Raw genomic sequence first — 19,013 nt, 5'->3', positions numbered from 1 at the left:
CAAGCAACAAAGAGTATCGCTGTCATAATAGCATCATTTAAAAGCTTGAAGTATCATAATCATTATCGTCTTCACATAGAACTATAGCACATGCGAATGGTGTGATCCATCATGATGCATTTAACAATATCGATGATGCAATATCAACGAATAAATGTTCTCTTGCCGTCATTACGCCTATAAAAATAATGGTATCCTGGCATGTGTCACAGAGAGGCTGAAAGAATTAACAGAAGGTCTACGAGGGCTACCCGGGCTACCGGGGCCGGCTCGACACGGTCGTCCCGGTCGAGCCGGAAAACAAGGCATTCCAGGTATCTACCCCTCAAAATAACGCATCCCTCTGGAACGTCTGGAAAATAGTCCATTTGAAATAACGGAAACTTTCATCGTGCGCATGCGAAGAATTCAAGTAATTTACTAACAGTCTCATAACAATTATAATGCTTTTAATGTATCTTAAAACAAGTCTATTTTTTAAAGCGGTACATGCTTTATGCATTATTTTTAATAAATTCCTTTTTTATCTTAGATTTTATCTCATTTTTTCATCTTCAGTTTTTATCTTCAATTTTATCATATTATACAACTTTATTAAACTGCTTTAAAAAAAGAGAGATGTCTGGATATCCTACAAATAAAAATTAATACATGACATTTTTTGAATCTATTTAACGCTTTTCAAAATCTCTTGATTTTATTTGATTCTATTTTCAATCATATTTAGGTGATCCGGGCTCACCAGGTTTGCCGGGAGAACGTGGATTCGTCGGTTTACCGGGTCCGCAAGGTTTCATCGGACCACAGGGGCCACCAGGAGAACGTGGAGAAAAAGGGGACAGAGGTCTCGAGGGAATCGGTTCAGAAGGTCCACCTGGTCCAATAGGTCCCCCTGGTAAAACGACATTATTATTAGCAATAAAAGATTATTCCCTACAATTTATTTATAGGATGGCTGTATAATAATTCTACTGCATTTTATGATAGGATCTCCTGGTAACGATGGTGTTGGTTTACCTGGAAGACAGGGTAATAAAGGCGAGCAAGGCAGACCAGGTAAAAGAATTAAAATAAGCTTAGATAAGAAGTTTTTTTTAAATTAACTTACAGAATAATTAAAACTTTAATTAGTAATGTTTTCAATATATTTGTGTATGCAATCACTTTATATATATATATAATGTACTAATAATATTATTTAATTAATTATAATGTATTAATAATAATGAATTAACTCCATCTGATTTACAGGTGTTCCCGGTGTTGTGGGAGCGCCAGGAGCGCAAGGACTACCGGGATTTTGCGAATTTTGTAATTATCCTAGCAGCAATTACCTGCAGTACAATCGCGGTAATGAAAAAGGTCCTTGATCAACAATATTATAGAAACTTAAAAAATTTTTTATGTAGCAGAAAAAGCGGATAGTAAAGATAATTCGATGTGTTTTTTGATATATAAGTATTTATAATTTAATAGTCATTCTAACCTGAAATCTTTGCAGAGATCCCTTATAAATCATTGCCATGTATAAAGATTTTCTTTTAATTATGACAAAATAATGTAATTAAAGCATCGAGTTCAATGTATTATTTAATAAAACTTATTTTTGATACGCACAGTTTACCTTGGTTGACGATGCTTTTCCGAAATTTCGAAACCGTCGCGTCGCGCGCGTCGCCGCGGTCCGATTCTCCGTTCTCCCGTTCACGTTCGCGGTGCGCGTCGGCGCCACCGACGGGTCCGTCGGGTATCAGCCAGCGATGGCCAGTGATGGCCGCGGAATTCGCTCGGGCTTCGACAGACGGAATTGTTTATCGTGACGCTGTCCCGGCGAAGATCTCGGTCACGTACGTTCCGAGAATCCGGACATCGCCCGTACGAGGGCATCGTTCGCGCGTGTGTCACGAGCGTGTATCGATCTCCCCGGCAAGCGAGACGTACGTTTTACGCTCAACGAAAACTGCTCCCGTGGCCGCGAACAGTTTCGCACGAGCCCCCATCGTGCTAACTGTGTACCGTGAGATTAATCGCTGGAATAACGACTATTATCAGGGCTCGTTTCGTCTCGTGATACAATGGCGCGGTGGGAGCGATAAGAGGATACGTGGGAGATCTTTGACGAGGACGGGACGACGACTCCACGCCCCCGTCGGTACCCTTTTTTCCTCGCTGAACATACGCGCGGCGCGAGCGCCCCAGGTAGGTAGAGGTAGATAGTGAGCCGACTGGTAGAACAGGTTAGGTGTCTGTATACCTTCGTGAAATTATTCTATATCATTGTACATCTATTAATCTAATATTTTCTATCTTTTCTATCTTTAGTATTTTTCTGTAGCTTTTCGCAATTTTTTTTCATAGATGTTTGTATATTTATCATTTTTTTTCTTATAAAAAAAAATTAATATGACTAAAGCGAACTTGAAGCAAATCCGGCTGGAGAAAATATTATTGATGTAGTGGAATTATGATAAATGAAAAAAAGTGTCTGCGATAATAAACTGATAAAATCAATGTAAGTTGGTATAATTAACGTTCATTAAAATTTGTCAAGATTTTTAAACACTATTTTGATCGATTAAATCTACATTTAAAATATTTGTTTAATTGCAATATTGATCCAAAATATTAAAAAAATTCATTGAAAATAAGTTGATATTTGAAAATTTGGATAAAACATTTTATAAAATATAATTTGAATAAAATATAAAATTAAATAACTATTTCATTAATATTAAATTATTAATGGTTAATCGCAAATATCAATTGTTTATTGATGCAATTCAACTTTAAAATCGATTGAAACAATTAAGCGTATTTGGATTTAATAAAAATAGAAAGTCGAATGAAATGAATTAAATTAGAAGACTGATTCTTTACTAAATCCAATGATAGGAGAAATGAAAATATATTTATTGATAATGTCATATTGATACCTATTTGCTGAATCTTGATACGCAGACTGTGCTTGTCCAACAAGAAATATCTTTATAAGTTTGCAATGTGTAATTAATCGGTGAAAAGATTAATCAATCGTCGGGAAGACGCTGTGCTAAAAGAAATTTCAAAGTATATTTCTCTTCTAAACTGCGCACGCGCGTACTTATAAAATTGTCCCGCGCAAATCGTAGATGGAAATCTCACTCTGTCTATTCTTTTCATCTCATGTGTCTACTATACTTCCTGCATCTATATAAAATAAAATAAGTACATGTTCGACACAGAGATTTGGAGGGCGGGAACGAAACGGAAGATGGCGAAAATTACGGTTAGAAAGAACAGACGAGAGAGTGCATGTTATGATACAGAATTCTAAAGCTCATTAAAAGTTTTATGACGCCTATTAAACATATAGTAAACATAAGTTTATGTAGAAGTATTATTAATATACATTACGTCGAAATTATATCGATCTCGTTTGTTGCGGGCGTTGAACTTGGATTCCCAGATCGATCGCATCAAGATTTCTCAACGAGATGAAATTGGCCGCGCCTTTTAGTCGCTCCGTTTCCCGCGTTCCTTCAAACGCATCTGGCGTTCCTTTCCCGACCGTTCCCACCGTTTCTTTGACCGATCTTACGTTCCCCCCACCTGGCCCGCTTATCGTATTGATTCAAACTTAGGCATCCGCGTTTAGTTCCCTCATTCCGTTGAACCTATCGCCGAACCTATTACCTCATTGCTTCTTGATCAATCTGTTCCGGTCTATTCAGCTACAATCTCGATCAATTATTAAGAACGATTAAACGATGCGATACTCGGTATTATATTTCGAGAAAATGGGGTATATTATTGGTACTCCAATTTATTTCATCCTAATCCACTGAATATACATAAAAATGTTTAAACGATAAATAAATACACAATTACTTTTTTGAAAAAGATTTAAAGTGTTTAGAGATTTTAGATATTAAAAATTTTTTTTTAATATTTTTTTCGTTAATATTATTTCATGCATAATAAAATATTATTTTGTCTAAAAATTAATTTCAATTAATATTGCCGCATCGCAAAGTAATTGAACTATTCTGAAGCTTCCGAGATTAATAAATATACTGTTTAATTTAGAGTGTCGATTATAAAGAGAGAGTAAGAAATTGGTGACTGAAAAAAAAAAAAAATAAAGCTTATACCCCCTGAGTGATTAACAGTCCGTTTTAAATCAATTACACCTTCGGGTATCGACGTTTACTAACTAGGTCAATCGTGTACGTAGTACGGATTACATTGTTACAGTTGGACGATCTTGAATTAACTTTTTTTCCAAAGTATAATTTTCACGTAAAAAGTCTATCATGAAGGAATTGTAACAGAAGAGAGAATAATATTCAACAATTCACATGACAAAGAATACTATGAATGTTAAAATTACAAATACAATAAATAATCACGTATGTCTAGTAATTCATTAGCAGTTCTCTTTTTAATATTATAATTCTCAAATATTTTTTTAAAGAAAAAAAGATTCGTTGCTTTATTAAGATATTTGATCATCTTATTATTTAATAATGAAAACTGTTTATTATCAATTTATAACTGGAATCATAGAGAAATTTAAATAGTAGTTACATAGTAATTAAATAGTAATTAGTAAATATATATAAATAGTTAACAAATAGCTGAGATAAAAAGCATTTTATATGTATATATATATATATATCTCATATTTTAAAAATATTTTTATGATATTTTAGTCACTTCTGCTTATGTAGATTAACATACGTACGAATAGAGTCCGGAAAATCTCCAGTTGTTAATAACATCATATTAGATCGTGGTTGCTTTCATAAGATGAATATATTGCATGTACACTCTAATCATTACTAATTAGTTCTCTCTCTAGTTCATCCTTAAGTTGATGACAAAGAGTTTCATTCTCGCAATCACCATCCATCGCATAACGTCTTGTACGAATTAAGAACACAGCTTCGTTAGTTGCACGTCTATATATGTATATTATACAGAGAGCTCCATCAAATTAAGACGAAATGCGTCATTTAAATTGGTTGGAGTTAAAACAAGAAAATGAAGGAAATTTAAGTGATATTACGATTTTCTACCGTGTCGTGTTTATATCTGCATGAATGCTGCTAAAAAATGCGATTAATTTTAGCAAATGAAAGTTATTATTCTGGCACGTAGCATGTAATAACGTCCTGTTTTGTTTATCTGATTTAAAGTGTTAATGCAAAATTGTTCGCGCTTTACGTAACATTGAAAAAAAAAAAAACGCGCAAGATAATTGATTGCCATCTACTATTTATTATTCGGCCTTCACGGTATGTTGCTTATCTTTATGCGACATATTTACTACTCCTTTAAAAAGAAACGTAATCATTAATAAATCTCAAGTGTATGCAAGATTATATTATTCGTTGCGAAACAACATTCGCTATGAATAAAGAAATATTCACACAGAAAGAAGATTTAACGTAGAAATACATTAATTAATACATAAATACATTATTCGTTCATTTTTCGCAGTGAAAATGGCAGAAGAAGGCGCAGGTGGATCGGGAAACGGGAGTAGCGGCGAGATGAGTCGTTTGCAGCTTCTACAAGAGATGCGACAGCAGAACTTTGATACCATCCGATTTGCGTCATATCGTACTGCCTGCAAGCTAAGATTTATACAGAAAAAAGTGCATCGTAAGTATACACACTTAAAATTCAATATATATCGTATACTTATAAGCTTTTCAACATTTTAAAAATATATATTTCTGTATTTTTATTATTATATTTCTATGAGGATTAATCTATTTATCGGTTCCGCATGCGTACTTCGGAATTATTAACTCTAGAATGCTAATTTTCTCATATTCTATACAACTATACTAATGCGAGTCTAATTAGAAGTCTTTTCACATTACCGTCATATCAGGTTTTAAACAAAAGCATTCGTACTTATATTAATTAGTTTTGTCAAAAATATTAAAAGATAGATGTTAAAATATACCTTTGTAATGATTGATGCATAATTATATACAGTGCACAACGTCGACATATGGAACGTAATCGAGGCATTCCGAGAGAACGGTCTAAACACGTTAGAGCCGTCGAGCACGTTAGGGGTATCCAGACTCGAAACACTACTGTCTTCCCTATTTCACGCGTTGAACAAGAGGGTCCCGGTGTCACAGCAATCTAAAGTCGACGCAACTACGGCGTTGCTAATGAACTGGCTATTGGCTGCTTATACTAGCGGGTATGTTTATAAAGATTAACGCTATTTCCTTATCAATTTTTTTATCGATTTTTACGAAAATTCTTAATCTTTTATTGCAGTCATATTGAACAAAGTGAGAAATTATATGAATTTTTTATGTAACAAATGGCATTAATAATGATTAGATAAATTAATCTATTTCATATGAAAAAAGAAATATTTACATCATTTTTCTCATAGTTGACGTTATTGTTTGATGACCTCATCAAGTAATTTTTTTTTTTTTTTTTTTTTTTTTTCCAGAGAAAATAATAAAATATCCGTATTCTCGGTGAAAGTAGCTCTGGCCACATTATGCGCGGGAAAACTCATGGACAAATTTCGATGTAAGTCGCAAGTAATTTCCTTAATTCCTTAATCGCTGAGCAAATTTATTAACGAAATTTATCTTTTCGAGCAGATATATATTCGCAAATATCTGACAGTAATGGACACATGATACATTGGAGGTTCGCCGATTATTTGAAAGAAGTTCTAGCTCTAACTGCAGCAGTCTATGAATCCCCATCGTTCGGATATTCGGATGGTCTCGCTAATTCCATTTTTTCCGCGGTATGTACGCAATATTGTATGTGAATCGCTTTAATACATCGATAAAGTAACAAAACGGATAATGCGTTGTATGTGGCAGAACTCCAAAGTTACTGTGAACGACTTTCTGGATACGCTCATGTCGGATCCTGGACCGCACTGCTTAATCTGGTTACCGTTGTATCACAGAATGGCGGCCGTGGAAACAGGTAACTGCGCGATATCGCAATAAATCGATTAAGATTGAATAAGATAAAGGAAATTTCAATCCTTTGTGTTTTCAGTGGCCCATCCTATCATGTGTGACGCGTGTCACAAAGAGAATTTCACCGGATTCCGATATAGATGTCAAAAATGTCATTCGTATCAGCTGTGTCAAGACTGTTTCTGGCGTGGTAAAGTTTCGGGAACGCATAACAATGATCACGAAACGAGAGAATATAGTAGTTTTGTATGTATTATTGACTATTTTTATTTTTTTCTGAAACTTTTACACTTTCATTATTTTTAATCTTTAATGATTTTTAATTTTCATTGATAGAAATCACCGAGCAAACAGATTGGTCATTCTCTGCGAAAGAGCTTTAGATGCGTTCCCGAAAAAGGAAAGAACAGTTTACCGCGGTTTCCAGAACAGCCCGAGAAGACATTGGATCTGTCGCATATAGTGTTAGTATCTTTATCATTCCATAATTTTGCAATCATTGTTTTTCTGAATGTGATTTTACAATTTACATAAATTCATTACGTTCCAGCCCACCATCACCTTTACCATCTCACAACGGTTTTCCAGATCCAGGATTTATGGCTCCCTTTGATTCAGGCTCGGTGGACAGTCGTTCGACCTTGAGAAGGTAAACTTGAACAAGATTTTCATTTATGCACAATTTATTTGCCTTTGCCAATAGTGTGTCAAACGCCATGCTTTACTTATTCTTTTGTGTATCGTCCAGTATGGACAGTTCAAGACTGGACGATGAACATAAATTAATAGCACGATATGCACAAAGGTTGGCACAAGAAGCTAGGACCATGGTAAGTCCTTTAACATTTATATACATTTTATATTTATTTTACGCTTACTGTTTTTACACAGCCACGCGTTGTAATTTTGCTTAAACGTTAAAACGCGAATAAATTGCTCTTATTATCTTAATCTATTAAATTTGCGAAAGCCAATTAAACTGTGCGTTATGCCATTTCGCGACTCATGGCCAGCACTAATATTAATTTCATAACTGCCTCGTTAACAGCCTCGTACTGCGTCCAGAATGTCCCAGGCAGATCAAACAGTAAGTATACCATCGTTCAAAGTATCACTGACAATTTCGTGCTGCGAATCGTTTCACGCGTGATCATTTCTGGTTACAGGGGAGAGCGCCGTCGGACGCGAATTTGGCTTCTTTAGATGCGTCGCGGGCGCAGCGTGAACTTATATCACAATTAGAGGCGAAGAACAAAGAGATAATGCGCGAGATAGCAAGGTTAAGGTATACCTGTGTCGTTTATATTCCTTTATATCAAGCCTAAACCTTGATTTCATCCTGTTGACCCATCCTAGGATCACGCATGTTCAGAACATTCTGTTTCGCTTTGTGTCATTTTGGTTGCATAGCTTGTGCTGAAACAATGAGAGAAACAACACATATTATTGACTAACATTGATAAAGAGATTATTCACATTTAAACGAAAAAACAAATTCGTTAATATCGATTACATTCTTATCGTTCATTTCTCGCGTGGATTAATATGTACTCGTTAGATTCATATACTAATATACTACATCAACTACACATCACATCGCTTATGATAAAAAGAGTCAGTGGAGTGGAATATTATTGTGTGTTAATGTAAAATCGTGATATATTTCACTTCCTGACGTTCCTGATATCGCATCGGAAATTCTTTCAAGAAACTTTATTTTCGCTATAGAAGGCAACAAGAGATAGAAGCCGCGGGTCTAGAAAATCCAGCGTTAATGTCTGAATTGCGAGCTTTGCGACAGAGAAAAGACGAATTGGAGACACATCTAGCAACGTTGCAAGATTCCAGAAGACAATTGATGGTACAGCTGGAGGGATTAATGAAAATGTTGAAGGTATTTTCATTACAATTATAACACAATACAATTATAATACAATTATTCTCTTCTAATTTCTAAATGCTAGTTTAAAAAATTAACTCACCTCTAATTTTCAATTTACTTCTCTAAAAAGAATTGAAAAGAGAATCGATTAGATGTATATTATAAAAATTTATAATAAGGTAAAACTTTTATTTTCATAATTTTCGCGATAATCTGGAACGCAATCAATAATCTGATGCAATCTGTCTCAACAGAATCACCAAGCATCTCCACGATCAACGCCAAACAGTTCACCGCGAAGTACAAAATCGCCGCCTTTGCCACCTGGTGTTATCCCGAGCAGCAGGTCGGCACCGCCAACTCCCGGCGGCCCGTTGTCTACAACGCCTCAACAACAGCAGCAGCAGCAACAACAACAACAGCAACAGCAGCAAACGTCGCAACAAATGTCCCAGAGTTATCAAAGTCCCGTTCCAACAACGACAGTGGCTAACGTACCAGGCAATGCTATTCTTGGCACGATACAAAATCCTATTCCGGATAACCTGTCGTGCGTTGGCGGTGATGTAAGGTAGGCAAGCATGTACAAAGAGAGAATACATTACAAAAAGGGATAAGAACCTTCTACAGTGCAAAAACAGCAAAGAACATTTTGAACAGAATATTACAAATTACGCTTAATACATGATTATACGCGCGGTTCATTCACATTGATATGATTATACTACGTAGTTAAAAATTTGCATCCATTTAAGTAGATTCCTAAATGATATTTTAAATCTACACATTCCATGTGCATTAAAAATATATTCTAACACACAGGTATATAATTAAATAACGAAACTAAATCAATATTAACTATCGATATTCAAAATACATATTGAAGATAGTAATTGAACGTTATACGCATCTCGTTGGTTTTAATCTCTCTAAATTATTATCAGCTAAGAGCTAAGTAAACTGGTTGTAGAATGGTTGTACTATAAGATAAAATCAACTTGCAAAAGTCAAATGCTCGAAAATCAGGTTCATCACTTGTATGTGAAATATATATTCCCCCTTCCGATTATGTTTACTAAAGATTAATTTTTTCTGTCAATATTACTGTAGCGATCGATATAGAGACATTATTGCACACTATATACAATTTTTTCACAATTAGTTGAAAAAGTCCTAAATTCTCTCCTGCATGCAATTATGAGCGATGAGATATTTCTCTGATTAAGCTAGTATTAAGAACAATATGGTACTAGCGCGAAATAAGTATGAGGAAATAAGTACTTCGTAAGATGTTACTTAAATCGTCAGATCTATATATATCGATCTATAAGTATATATAGTAGAGATATTTGTACATCATATCATGTCGCTTTTAATACTCTGTGTTAATCGTTTTTTTTAAGTTATACATTAGGTTTGATGTAAGTTTTTTATATTATCTGGATATATCTTTTAGTTTTTCTGCTGTCATTGTTAGTCATCTTAAATGTATCATTTATGTACAGTACAAAAGCAACTGTCCTGTAAAGAAATTATTGATGCGTTGGATATAAGTTTGACGCGTATGAGTTACCTATCCAGTCCTTCTTTTCTGCTAAGCTTGTGTAAAACACCATCCATCTTTGAAACATTGTTATTTTATATTTATCATGCGTTTTGCGATATGTAAATATACCGTCCTGCAAGTAATGTATAACAACCAAACGCGGCAAATACTTAAACTGGAAACAAAGCATTTGCGATACCTGTACAACTTCGCCATATTGATATATTTTTATTAGCATCTCATTACATTAGAGAATCTAATAAATATAGCTTCCCGAGAAATATCGTGCATGTGTATATTATTATAATCAAAAATTTGCGAATTTTAATTCAAAATTTTGTAGATGCCGCTTGTATGTCTTGATATTGCGAGTAATTAGTAGTGAATTGAATAAGAATTATGATTAAGTGGAATGATAATGCTTGCGCAATAAAAGTTGCATGCTGCAATTTCTTTTAAAAAAATAATTTTTAAAAAATAATTTTTATTTGGAAATTGCTTCGCGCCAAGAAAATAGAGATTTTCGATGTCAGGTCTGCGTTCAGGACAAACAGCTTACCAGGAAGCGGTTCCAGCAGTGCCAATAATAGCTTGGGCCGATCCTTAAGAAACGACTTACTGGTAGCTGCCGACAGCGTTACTAATGCCATGTCGACGCTTGTGAGGGAATTAAATTCAGGTATGTCAAATAATAATGCGCTATAAAATCGATTAGTGTCAAAAACTATTAATAAATTGGACGTAGATAAGCAGACTTAATTCATTGTCAGTTAAAAATATTTCTCGATTGTAGCTATATTAGAAAAATATTAAGGAAAAAATGTATATTACACAATTAAACAATATATGTGATGAGAATTCGAAATTTTAAATTATTTCTGAAATTTCATCAAATTTATATGCTATCTAAATAGTATCTAATAGTAATTTAAATAGCACCTACAAATATATTTATTTATTTAATTTTGCATCATAGACAAGAACTCCGTCTAATTGATAAAACTACGTCCAATTGTACTTATAGTTTAAAATGGTATAATTATATGCAATACTACTGAATTTATTATTTTATGTCATAGTGTAATAAATCCTTAGTTGATATATTAATAGCGCAAATATAGGTTTTACATTATCTCAGACAGAAGGTAATTTTTAAGAGGCAATATAGTTGGTGCCTCCTGAATTAAACAGATCAGTTTAATACTGCAAGCTTAGCTACGAAGTATCTATTAGCATCTATCGCCGTGTTTTAGCTGGTAGCATGTTAGTAATACAAATATTGAGCGATTTCGTCAAGGGAGCCATAATTATGTCGATTTCGATTGTTCGATCGGAAGCGAGGTGAGCAATAGATAAACTGATTTGCATTCACCGTATTATCGTGCATAGCATTTTATAACAAAACTATATCTATTATTATTACTATTATTGCTACTATTTTTTACTCCTGCTACTTTTATTACTACTCTTACTATTACCACATTATAGATGTATATATTAATTATTGCATATTTTTCATACATGCCATTTTAAACGAAATTTTTTTCCACATAGTTATTTTAAACTTGTCCAAAAAGGAATATAATTTTTAAACCGGGATGCAAACTTCTCGCACAGTATGTATGATACATATACTTTTTACTATCTTTGACTCGATTTAAAATTGGAAAAAATGACACGATGCAGAATTTATTCTTTCAATCCATCTGTTGTTAACATTTATCGTTAACATATTTTTGACCATCGCAGAACTGAATGTAAACAGGCATGTTACGTCGCGCATTTATATTCTCTCATCTCGTCGGAATCATATCATATAGCATGAAAAATGCTACTCTCTATCTATATATTTCTATAGTCTTGCTATTCGTAAACGATCTCTGAATCATCCGCACAGATACTATCTACACGTAAGATATCCCATTGAATATAACTTGAATTGAAGAAAACTTGAATGCACCAAAGCAGTGGTATCAACGCAGAGTACTTCGAGGAGAGTGTCGCATAAGTATAATAATCAATTTTGTAGAAAGATGAACAGCGATCGGCACGCAAATCTGTCATCTCGTTCCAATTACTATAAAATTTTTTACGGAATAAGTGACTTCTCCGAGCTCAGTTTCACAGCGCCTCTTATATTATACACAATTATTTTTTAATAAAACTTTTTTAATTCAATCAAAATAATTCAATAATAATTACATCACATACATAAAAAATATATATAGATTTCTTTTATATATTTCTGAATATGTAAATATATATGTAAATACAAAATCTATACGGTCTCTCTCAAAACTATTTTACATTTTCTTTCAACTAAATAAATGTTTAACAAAATATCTCTAATTTTTTCTTCTATTTTTATCTTCTATTATTATTTATTTTTCTTTTATTTTTATAAGAATAACATTTCAATTAATTCAAATTTCATTAAGATTTTATTATCTATCTGCAAATTTAAATTTTAATTTCATTTATACATATTTCAGAAATTGTTGATTCAGTTTTCAAGTCTTTAATAACAGAACGCTTCTTTTCTTAATTCGAAATCTAATTTAATGATCGCAAAAGAAAGAGAAAATACGATATATATAGTTCTGGGATACTGTATATTTCTTCTATACAATTTGTTTCTAAAATATTTGGTATAACTTGGCCAGATTCTACTAACAAAAATAACGAGAAAGATTTATATGAATAAGTATCATAAATATATCGTTCATCAGATGCAAATCGTGTATACCAGTCTTTTTTATTATTTCTGTCAATAAGATCAAGTGCTAAAGTTAGACTGAATGATTGAAAAATAGTCTGTATATTTGCCTGTTTGCCACTTCTATTCATTTTCATTTATTTTCTTTCTAGAATAGAGTTAGTCAATATTAGCCTAGTGAATAGCACACGGACTACACTACACGCCAAATTCCCGAAATTAATTATTATTTTTTGAAAGGTATTTCGATAGTTGAATTATTAGTTTTTGGACAAACAAATCCATCATAATCTGGGACAAATTCTTAAAAAAAAAAAAAAAAAGATTAGAAATCAGAATTACTATTTACCAGAATCTTATCAGAAAAAGCGAATTAGAAAACGAAGATAGGAAGATAAAAAAATTAAAAGTAAATATACAAACCTATGATAATTAAAATATTTTCTTTTATAATTAAATCCATTGCCGACAAATATATATTCCAATATAGCACATAAAGACAATTGACAATTGACACTTTAGACGTGTTGTGGAATGTGTGTGATGCACCCCCTGTGAATGTGTCCTGGTGCCTTGCAGACTCAGACCAGGAGGACCTTTCGCACAACTCTGGGCTAATGAACATCAGAAAACCATTAGGTAAGTATCTCTACATTGACTTGGAGACTTTCATTATTTTTATTTTTGTTTGCATTTAGATATTCGGCAATGTCGTTCTTTTTTAATCGAAATAATTCCGAAACTTTTCAAGCGTCGATTATCTAACGCGTTGATATTTCGGTATTATTTAATTTTTCTTGATACTTTCATCTTATTAATTTCGCAAATCAAACTGTACATATCATCATATTCGTATCTTACATTTCTTTCATCGTCATAAGCATCAGGCACTACGCGCGATGTATACTTCTGACGATAATATTAAGATATAAGTCATCTTATATACAATATACAAATCCCTCCCATATAATCGTATACTTTAATTTTAATAAATGAGTACTCTCTTATTCATCTATAATTATAAGTTTAAATGTTCATAAATATTAGTTAATATTTTCTTACATATGACTAATTGTAAACCTTGTTCGAAAAATCGAGACTTCTCGTTGGAAATAGAATTAAATTCAGCAAATATATATATGCTATTTTATCTGTATCGTATAAACTGTTTAAAATACGCAAAGAGAAAGAAAGAGAGAGACAACTGTAATAAAAGATTCGCGCATTCGTGTACTAATAAATTTTTAAATAATTCCTGTCTACTTATAGATTTTGAAGCCGGCGAGGACGGGGATGACAGTAGCGGCGGTGGAAATTCTTGGCGCGAGGAATTGCAACGGCGCTATCAACAGGAAAACGATTTTCTGACGGAATTACGAGCTCGTAACGCAAACATACCGCAAACACCCTCGGCCACGTTATCCAGCGAACAGGAACAGGAGAGAGGTGAACGAGAGGAGGCAGATGGAGAGAAGGAAGACGAGAACGAGTCCAATTGGGCGGAAGCGGTGAAGAGATGGGTCAATCGATAAACTAATCTAGAATGAAATATATTAGGCATTAAATATTTGAAGATGCAGCTTGAGAAATTTGACGAAGAAAACGTGCAAATCGCAGCAACGATCGAATCAGACACACACACGCGCGATATGGATGTATACTTTGAGATATTAGTATACAATGTAATTTTTAATAAAGAATTGGATATCGTGCGATTTCAAAAAACTATGCATTTATGAAATGGTATGTACTTGAAATCACAAAAAATGATGTGACGAATCATTATATGAATCTCATTGAGATTTTCTCATACAAAATAAGTACTATAATTATTCTTAGGCTAATATTTGTATTGCAAAAATATGCAATAATGATTTTTCTTATGACTTTACTTATCTGCAATATGCAATACGTAATAAAACTTTTATAGTTTGTTAAATATACATCCATATCTATATACATATACATACATACACACACACGCGCGCGCGCGCGCGCATATATATGTATACAAATATAAGTATCTCCGTTTTTTATCATATCTTTTTATTTATTGTTATTATTGTTATATTTGTGTAATTATTATTAAGAGAATTAAATGAAATATGCAATAGTACTTCATCCATCTTGTAATTCCATTGCTTAAAAGTTAATTTAATTTTAAGAGAGTATACGTTTGTACATATTTTAAACAATTATATACGATAATTATGTCGAAAATCAATTTTATTATCTCGCAATATTATTCACTTAGATGTTTATATTATATTGTAGATCATACAAATAATGTTGCAATTACTGTACCATTGACCAAATCTGAACTAATTAACTATAATAATATAACATGATGGCAATTCAAAAAATAAATTTTTTAATATGTTACAAGTCTAGCTTAGTTGAAGAGCCAAAGTGTGTTTTTGTACATTCGTATCAACGCTTAAGATACAATATGCTATTAAATAAATAAACTAATAATATGTAAACGCGTATATATATATATATATATATATATAAAAGTCGACGCATTAGATGACGCTTTAAATAACGATTCTGAATTGATAGCATTTGCAGTTATAGAATACAAAAGAGTAAAGAAACGAAATTAGTCTTATATACAAACTTATTTTCAGTTTCTAGAATAAGAGAGCATTCCAATTAACAATCCAGTTGTTAAAACTGATGACTGCTATTAATAAGAACCAATGCATTTTGTAACATTTAAATAAGCATGTCATGTCCATGAAATATCCTGTGTATATATACATATATGGATTTCAAAATTCTTCCCTTGTCTATCTCTTCACATACGAAAATGATGTAGCGCCTACATGATACGAATACTGAATAAAATTTATATAGATACACAATGAAATGATTGTTGCTTGATCCTTCAACAAGAAAATTAGATAATAAGCTATTCTGCTATTCTATTAATCTAACTAGTTTGTTCTCTCCTATATTCTACATTATTTTATACATTATATTATTATCGATTTTTATTTTATTATTATTTATATCTATGTTTGGCACATAGTGAACAAAGTGAATTAATGAAAAGATGAATGCATTGATACCTGATTGATCAAAGTTGCAAGTAATTTTAAATTGCTATCAAAAATCACATGTAACTTTGATTTTTGCTTGAGATAGAAAGATATCTACAGATGCAAATGTTAAATATGCTCTGTATTAAAAAGATAGCTTTTCATATATAGCATTACTTTGTTATAATACAGCTTATTGATATATAAAATTAATAATATAGAAAAAAAATCTTATATATTATTCTTTTTTAACATAAATTTTAATATATTATATATTTTTGAAGAAGTAGCACTTGCATGACATTATAAATGTCTTTATTATTTTATCAAAGATACAAGATTCTAAAGTTATTTATTGAAACTTCACAACGTTTATAAATATAGATTTTAACAAAATAAAATAGTTAATCATTGTGAGAAGAATTTATATCATTTTAGACAAATGTAGCACGTAATGTAAAAAAAAAAAAAAAAAAATCAATACTATAAATAAATTTCAACAGTGAATTGATTTTTATACAAACATTTAATTTAAGCGTAATTTAAGCTTAATTTAAACGCTTAATAATAATATTACTAAAGATTTTCTACATTTAACAATTTTATGTTATTTGATGGCTTATCTCTGTAATGTTTCTAACATTTTTCTTAACCGCATCAATAATCGCACAATCCGTTATATCGCTACTATTACCTGGTTGCAAACGCGGTTTCGCTTTTATAATGGTCGGACATTCAGGTGTAGTGCTTAAGTCGTCTTGGTTCATCTTAATGTAAGTTTTTATCCTTGGAGATAATGGAGTATTTTGATTTTCTGTTTTCCGTTTTGTGTTTGTCTAATAACGAATAAAAAATTATAAAATTAATAAAATTAAAATATAAAATATACAAAATTGTTTATTATACATGTAGAATTGAAAAAGTTTTGTTCAAAAAACATAACATATGTGTAATTATCTTAGAAATATAATATATCAAGTTTGATATAGAAAATTAAAAAAAATTAATCCTTCTGATTTCATTTAAATTATTATCATATAAATAGAAAAAAACTTTATATATACAAATGATGTCTATTATAATGTCAAAATATATTTTCTCTCTCTCTCTCTCTCTCTTCTCATAGAATTTAGAGAGAAATCTTATTTCCAAAATATGTTTTAAATTAACATACTATATTAAAATAAATAGAACCAATTTCCATTATAATAGATTCTATAATTATATTAATTACCTGACCATAAACATCTTTTTGTATGATATTGGAAGAATTTTTATCAGAGTTTCTTTGATTGCCAGATTGTCTAACGTGGCTTTGTCTTAGTGTGTTAAGATTTTCTAGTTTACTAACTCGATGTTGTAAGGATAATTTTTCACTTTTGCATAACTCTAAATGTTCTTCAAACTCCCTGAACAAAAAAATGTGATACAAACATTATAGATTCTATGTTATAAAATCTAATTATTATATAACATATATATAAAAAATAAAAAATCTCTAAAAGTAGAATTTATAATACAGCATAATTTCTTTGTTGAATAACAATACAACAAAATTAAATCTTACAACTGAAAATACATATATTCTCTTAGAGTTTTTCAACAAAAAAATTACGCTTCACTAAAAACTGATCTTGAAGAGTTTCTACTTTATTTGACTTTGATATCTAAAAGTAATCTAAAATAAAAAACAAATAAGTGTAATATTAAAATCAAGAATATAAACAAAAGACATACTTTCTCATAAAATAAATGCAAGTAACTAAAGTATCATGATTTGTTTCCTCAATCACTTTTCTAATATCTTCTAATGAGCCCTTTGAAAATGTATCGCGCATGCTGAAAAAAGATACAACAAAGATCAGTTTAAACAATAAATTATAAATATTTGATCGAGAACTATTACAAATGATTAACATTAACAGACATACTATTGGAATTGTTCCATTTCCTTTTCTTTTTTAGAAAGTTTCTGTACTAGAACTTTATATTTTCCATATTTTTCCTTAAAATATGTTATTTGTTCCTTTAAAGCGTAAATAGCAGAATTTTTTTGATTAATTTCACTTTCTACTTTGCGTACTTCCTGCCTAAGGCCAGCATTTTGTTTTTCCAGAGTCGCATTCTTTGAAATATGATATTTGATATTTTTATCCCTCATTAAAATTTGAAATTGCAGATTATCGATCCTTCCTTGGAAAGACAAATTGTCTCCGTTATCTAAGCCGGTTTCACTGTTTGAAAATGTGAAATAAACTTTATAAACTCCATTTTCTGTCACTTTCTCACGACATTGCGGACAGGTTTTCGATCTGAAGCATAAATAAAAATTAGTTAAAATTAATTTATATCTTAAATTGGTTTTCTATCTTTTTTTTGAGATAGAGTCCAAAAGACAATAAGAGATCAAAGAAATTAAAATCTCATAACAATGAATGTTTATTTTATCTGCACTTTTTTGTATTTAAAATGAGATAAGAAATATATTTAGGCTTTGAAAAGAGAAAGAGAAAAGATACAAAGTGTAGGAAATGCAATTGAAACAGAGATAATCATACATTCATTGTATGAAAACATGACCATCAAACCCGTTTACCTTTGAAGCCATTTTGATAAGCAGCTGAAATGAAACACATGTCCACAGTGAGAGAAAACGATTTTCTCGGATTGTTGCAAAGAGTCGTGACATATAACGCAAAGGATGTTCATCCTGCATGCGAACGAAGGAATCAGAAAGATATACGAACGCAACAAAACGACCGATGTAACCAGGCACCAGACAGCAGACAGCTAGAAGCCAGACACTAGACTCAGACACGATTGTACACGACTTGAAGAATTTCAACCATACGGAATTTGCTTA

At 31.7% G+C, this 19,013-nt stretch overlaps 3 protein-coding genes and 2 long non-coding RNA genes across 14 annotated transcripts in view; 2 read left to right on the top strand and 3 right to left on the bottom strand.

Moving 5' to 3' along the window:
• The window catches only part of LOC138938329 (collagen alpha-1(IX) chain), a 13,322-nt gene extending 11,824 nt beyond the window's left edge, over positions 1-1,498 (top strand). The window contains exons 17-19 of one of the 2 annotated variants that reach the window (XM_070305239.1): positions 728-895; positions 988-1,056; positions 1,252-1,498. In XM_070305239.1, coding sequence (XP_070161340.1) covers positions 728-895; positions 988-1,056; positions 1,252-1,370 — 356 coding nt within the window. In that variant the 3' untranslated portion in view covers positions 1,371-1,498. Of the gene's footprint in view, positions 1-212; positions 413-727; positions 896-987; positions 1,057-1,251 lie in introns of those variants that run through there. The other variant, XR_011447686.1, reaches the window with a different exon arrangement.
• Positions 1-2,193, bottom strand: part of LOC138938335 (uncharacterized) — a 4,538-nt gene extending 2,345 nt beyond the window's left edge. Inside the window, exons 1-2 of the long non-coding RNA XR_011447688.1 lie at positions 1,618-2,193; positions 743-892 (exon numbers count right to left, since the gene is read on the bottom strand). This is a non-coding gene — a long non-coding RNA (uncharacterized lncRNA). The remainder of the gene's footprint in view (positions 1-742; positions 893-1,617) is intronic.
• LOC138938330 (dystrobrevin beta) lies at positions 1,740-15,601 on the top strand. Of its 6 annotated transcripts, none has more exons than XM_070305243.1 (17): positions 1,740-2,199; positions 5,482-5,646; positions 5,989-6,205; positions 6,470-6,552; positions 6,627-6,778; positions 6,858-6,966; positions 7,042-7,208; positions 7,299-7,426; positions 7,513-7,611; positions 7,711-7,792; positions 8,011-8,049; positions 8,129-8,241; positions 8,691-8,856; positions 9,099-9,415; positions 10,924-11,069; positions 13,686-13,745; positions 14,376-15,601. In XM_070305243.1, the coding sequence occupies exons 2-17, from the start codon at positions 5,487-5,489 to the stop codon at positions 14,636-14,638; spliced, it is 2,301 nt and encodes a 766-aa protein (XP_070161344.1). In that variant the 5' UTR covers positions 1,740-2,199; positions 5,482-5,486; the 3' UTR covers positions 14,639-15,601. The 6 variants fall into 6 exon arrangements, with proteins under 6 accessions (XP_070161344.1, XP_070161341.1, XP_070161345.1 ...); XM_070305240.1 differs by having other exon boundaries at positions 8,129-8,247; XM_070305242.1 differs by lacking the exon at positions 1,740-2,199 and adding an exon at positions 5,189-5,276 and having other exon boundaries at positions 8,129-8,247.
• Positions 5,237-6,320, bottom strand: LOC138938334 (uncharacterized). The gene is made up of 2 exons (XR_011447687.1): positions 5,957-6,320; positions 5,237-5,618 (listed from the first exon to the last, which is right to left on the bottom strand). It is a non-coding gene; the product is annotated as an uncharacterized lncRNA (long non-coding RNA).
• Positions 8,013-19,013, bottom strand: LOC138938333 (E3 ubiquitin-protein ligase trul-1-like). 4 transcript variants are annotated; one of them, XM_070305249.1, is made up of 7 exons: positions 18,747-19,013; positions 18,082-18,462; positions 17,888-17,989; positions 17,385-17,559; positions 16,845-16,986; positions 13,530-13,720; positions 8,013-8,378 (listed from the first exon to the last, which is right to left on the bottom strand). In XM_070305249.1, the coding sequence occupies exons 1-6, from the start codon at positions 18,857-18,859 to the stop codon at positions 13,560-13,562; spliced, it is 1,074 nt and encodes a 357-aa protein (XP_070161350.1). In that variant the 5' UTR covers positions 18,860-19,013; the 3' UTR covers positions 8,013-8,378; positions 13,530-13,559. The 4 variants fall into 4 exon arrangements, with proteins under 4 accessions (XP_070161350.1, XP_070161352.1, XP_070161349.1 ...); XM_070305250.1 differs by lacking the exon at positions 8,013-8,378 and adding an exon at positions 13,059-13,254; XM_070305251.1 differs by lacking the exon at positions 13,530-13,720.

The sequence above is a fragment of the Polyergus mexicanus genome, unplaced genomic scaffold (genome assembly GCF_030449975.1).
Source record: "Polyergus mexicanus isolate NDT 795.1 unplaced genomic scaffold, iyPolMexi1.0 SCAF_12, whole genome shotgun sequence".
Lineage (NCBI taxonomy): Eukaryota > Metazoa > Arthropoda > Insecta > Hymenoptera > Formicidae > Polyergus > Polyergus mexicanus.
This window is presented reverse-complemented; position numbering and strand designations above follow the sequence as displayed.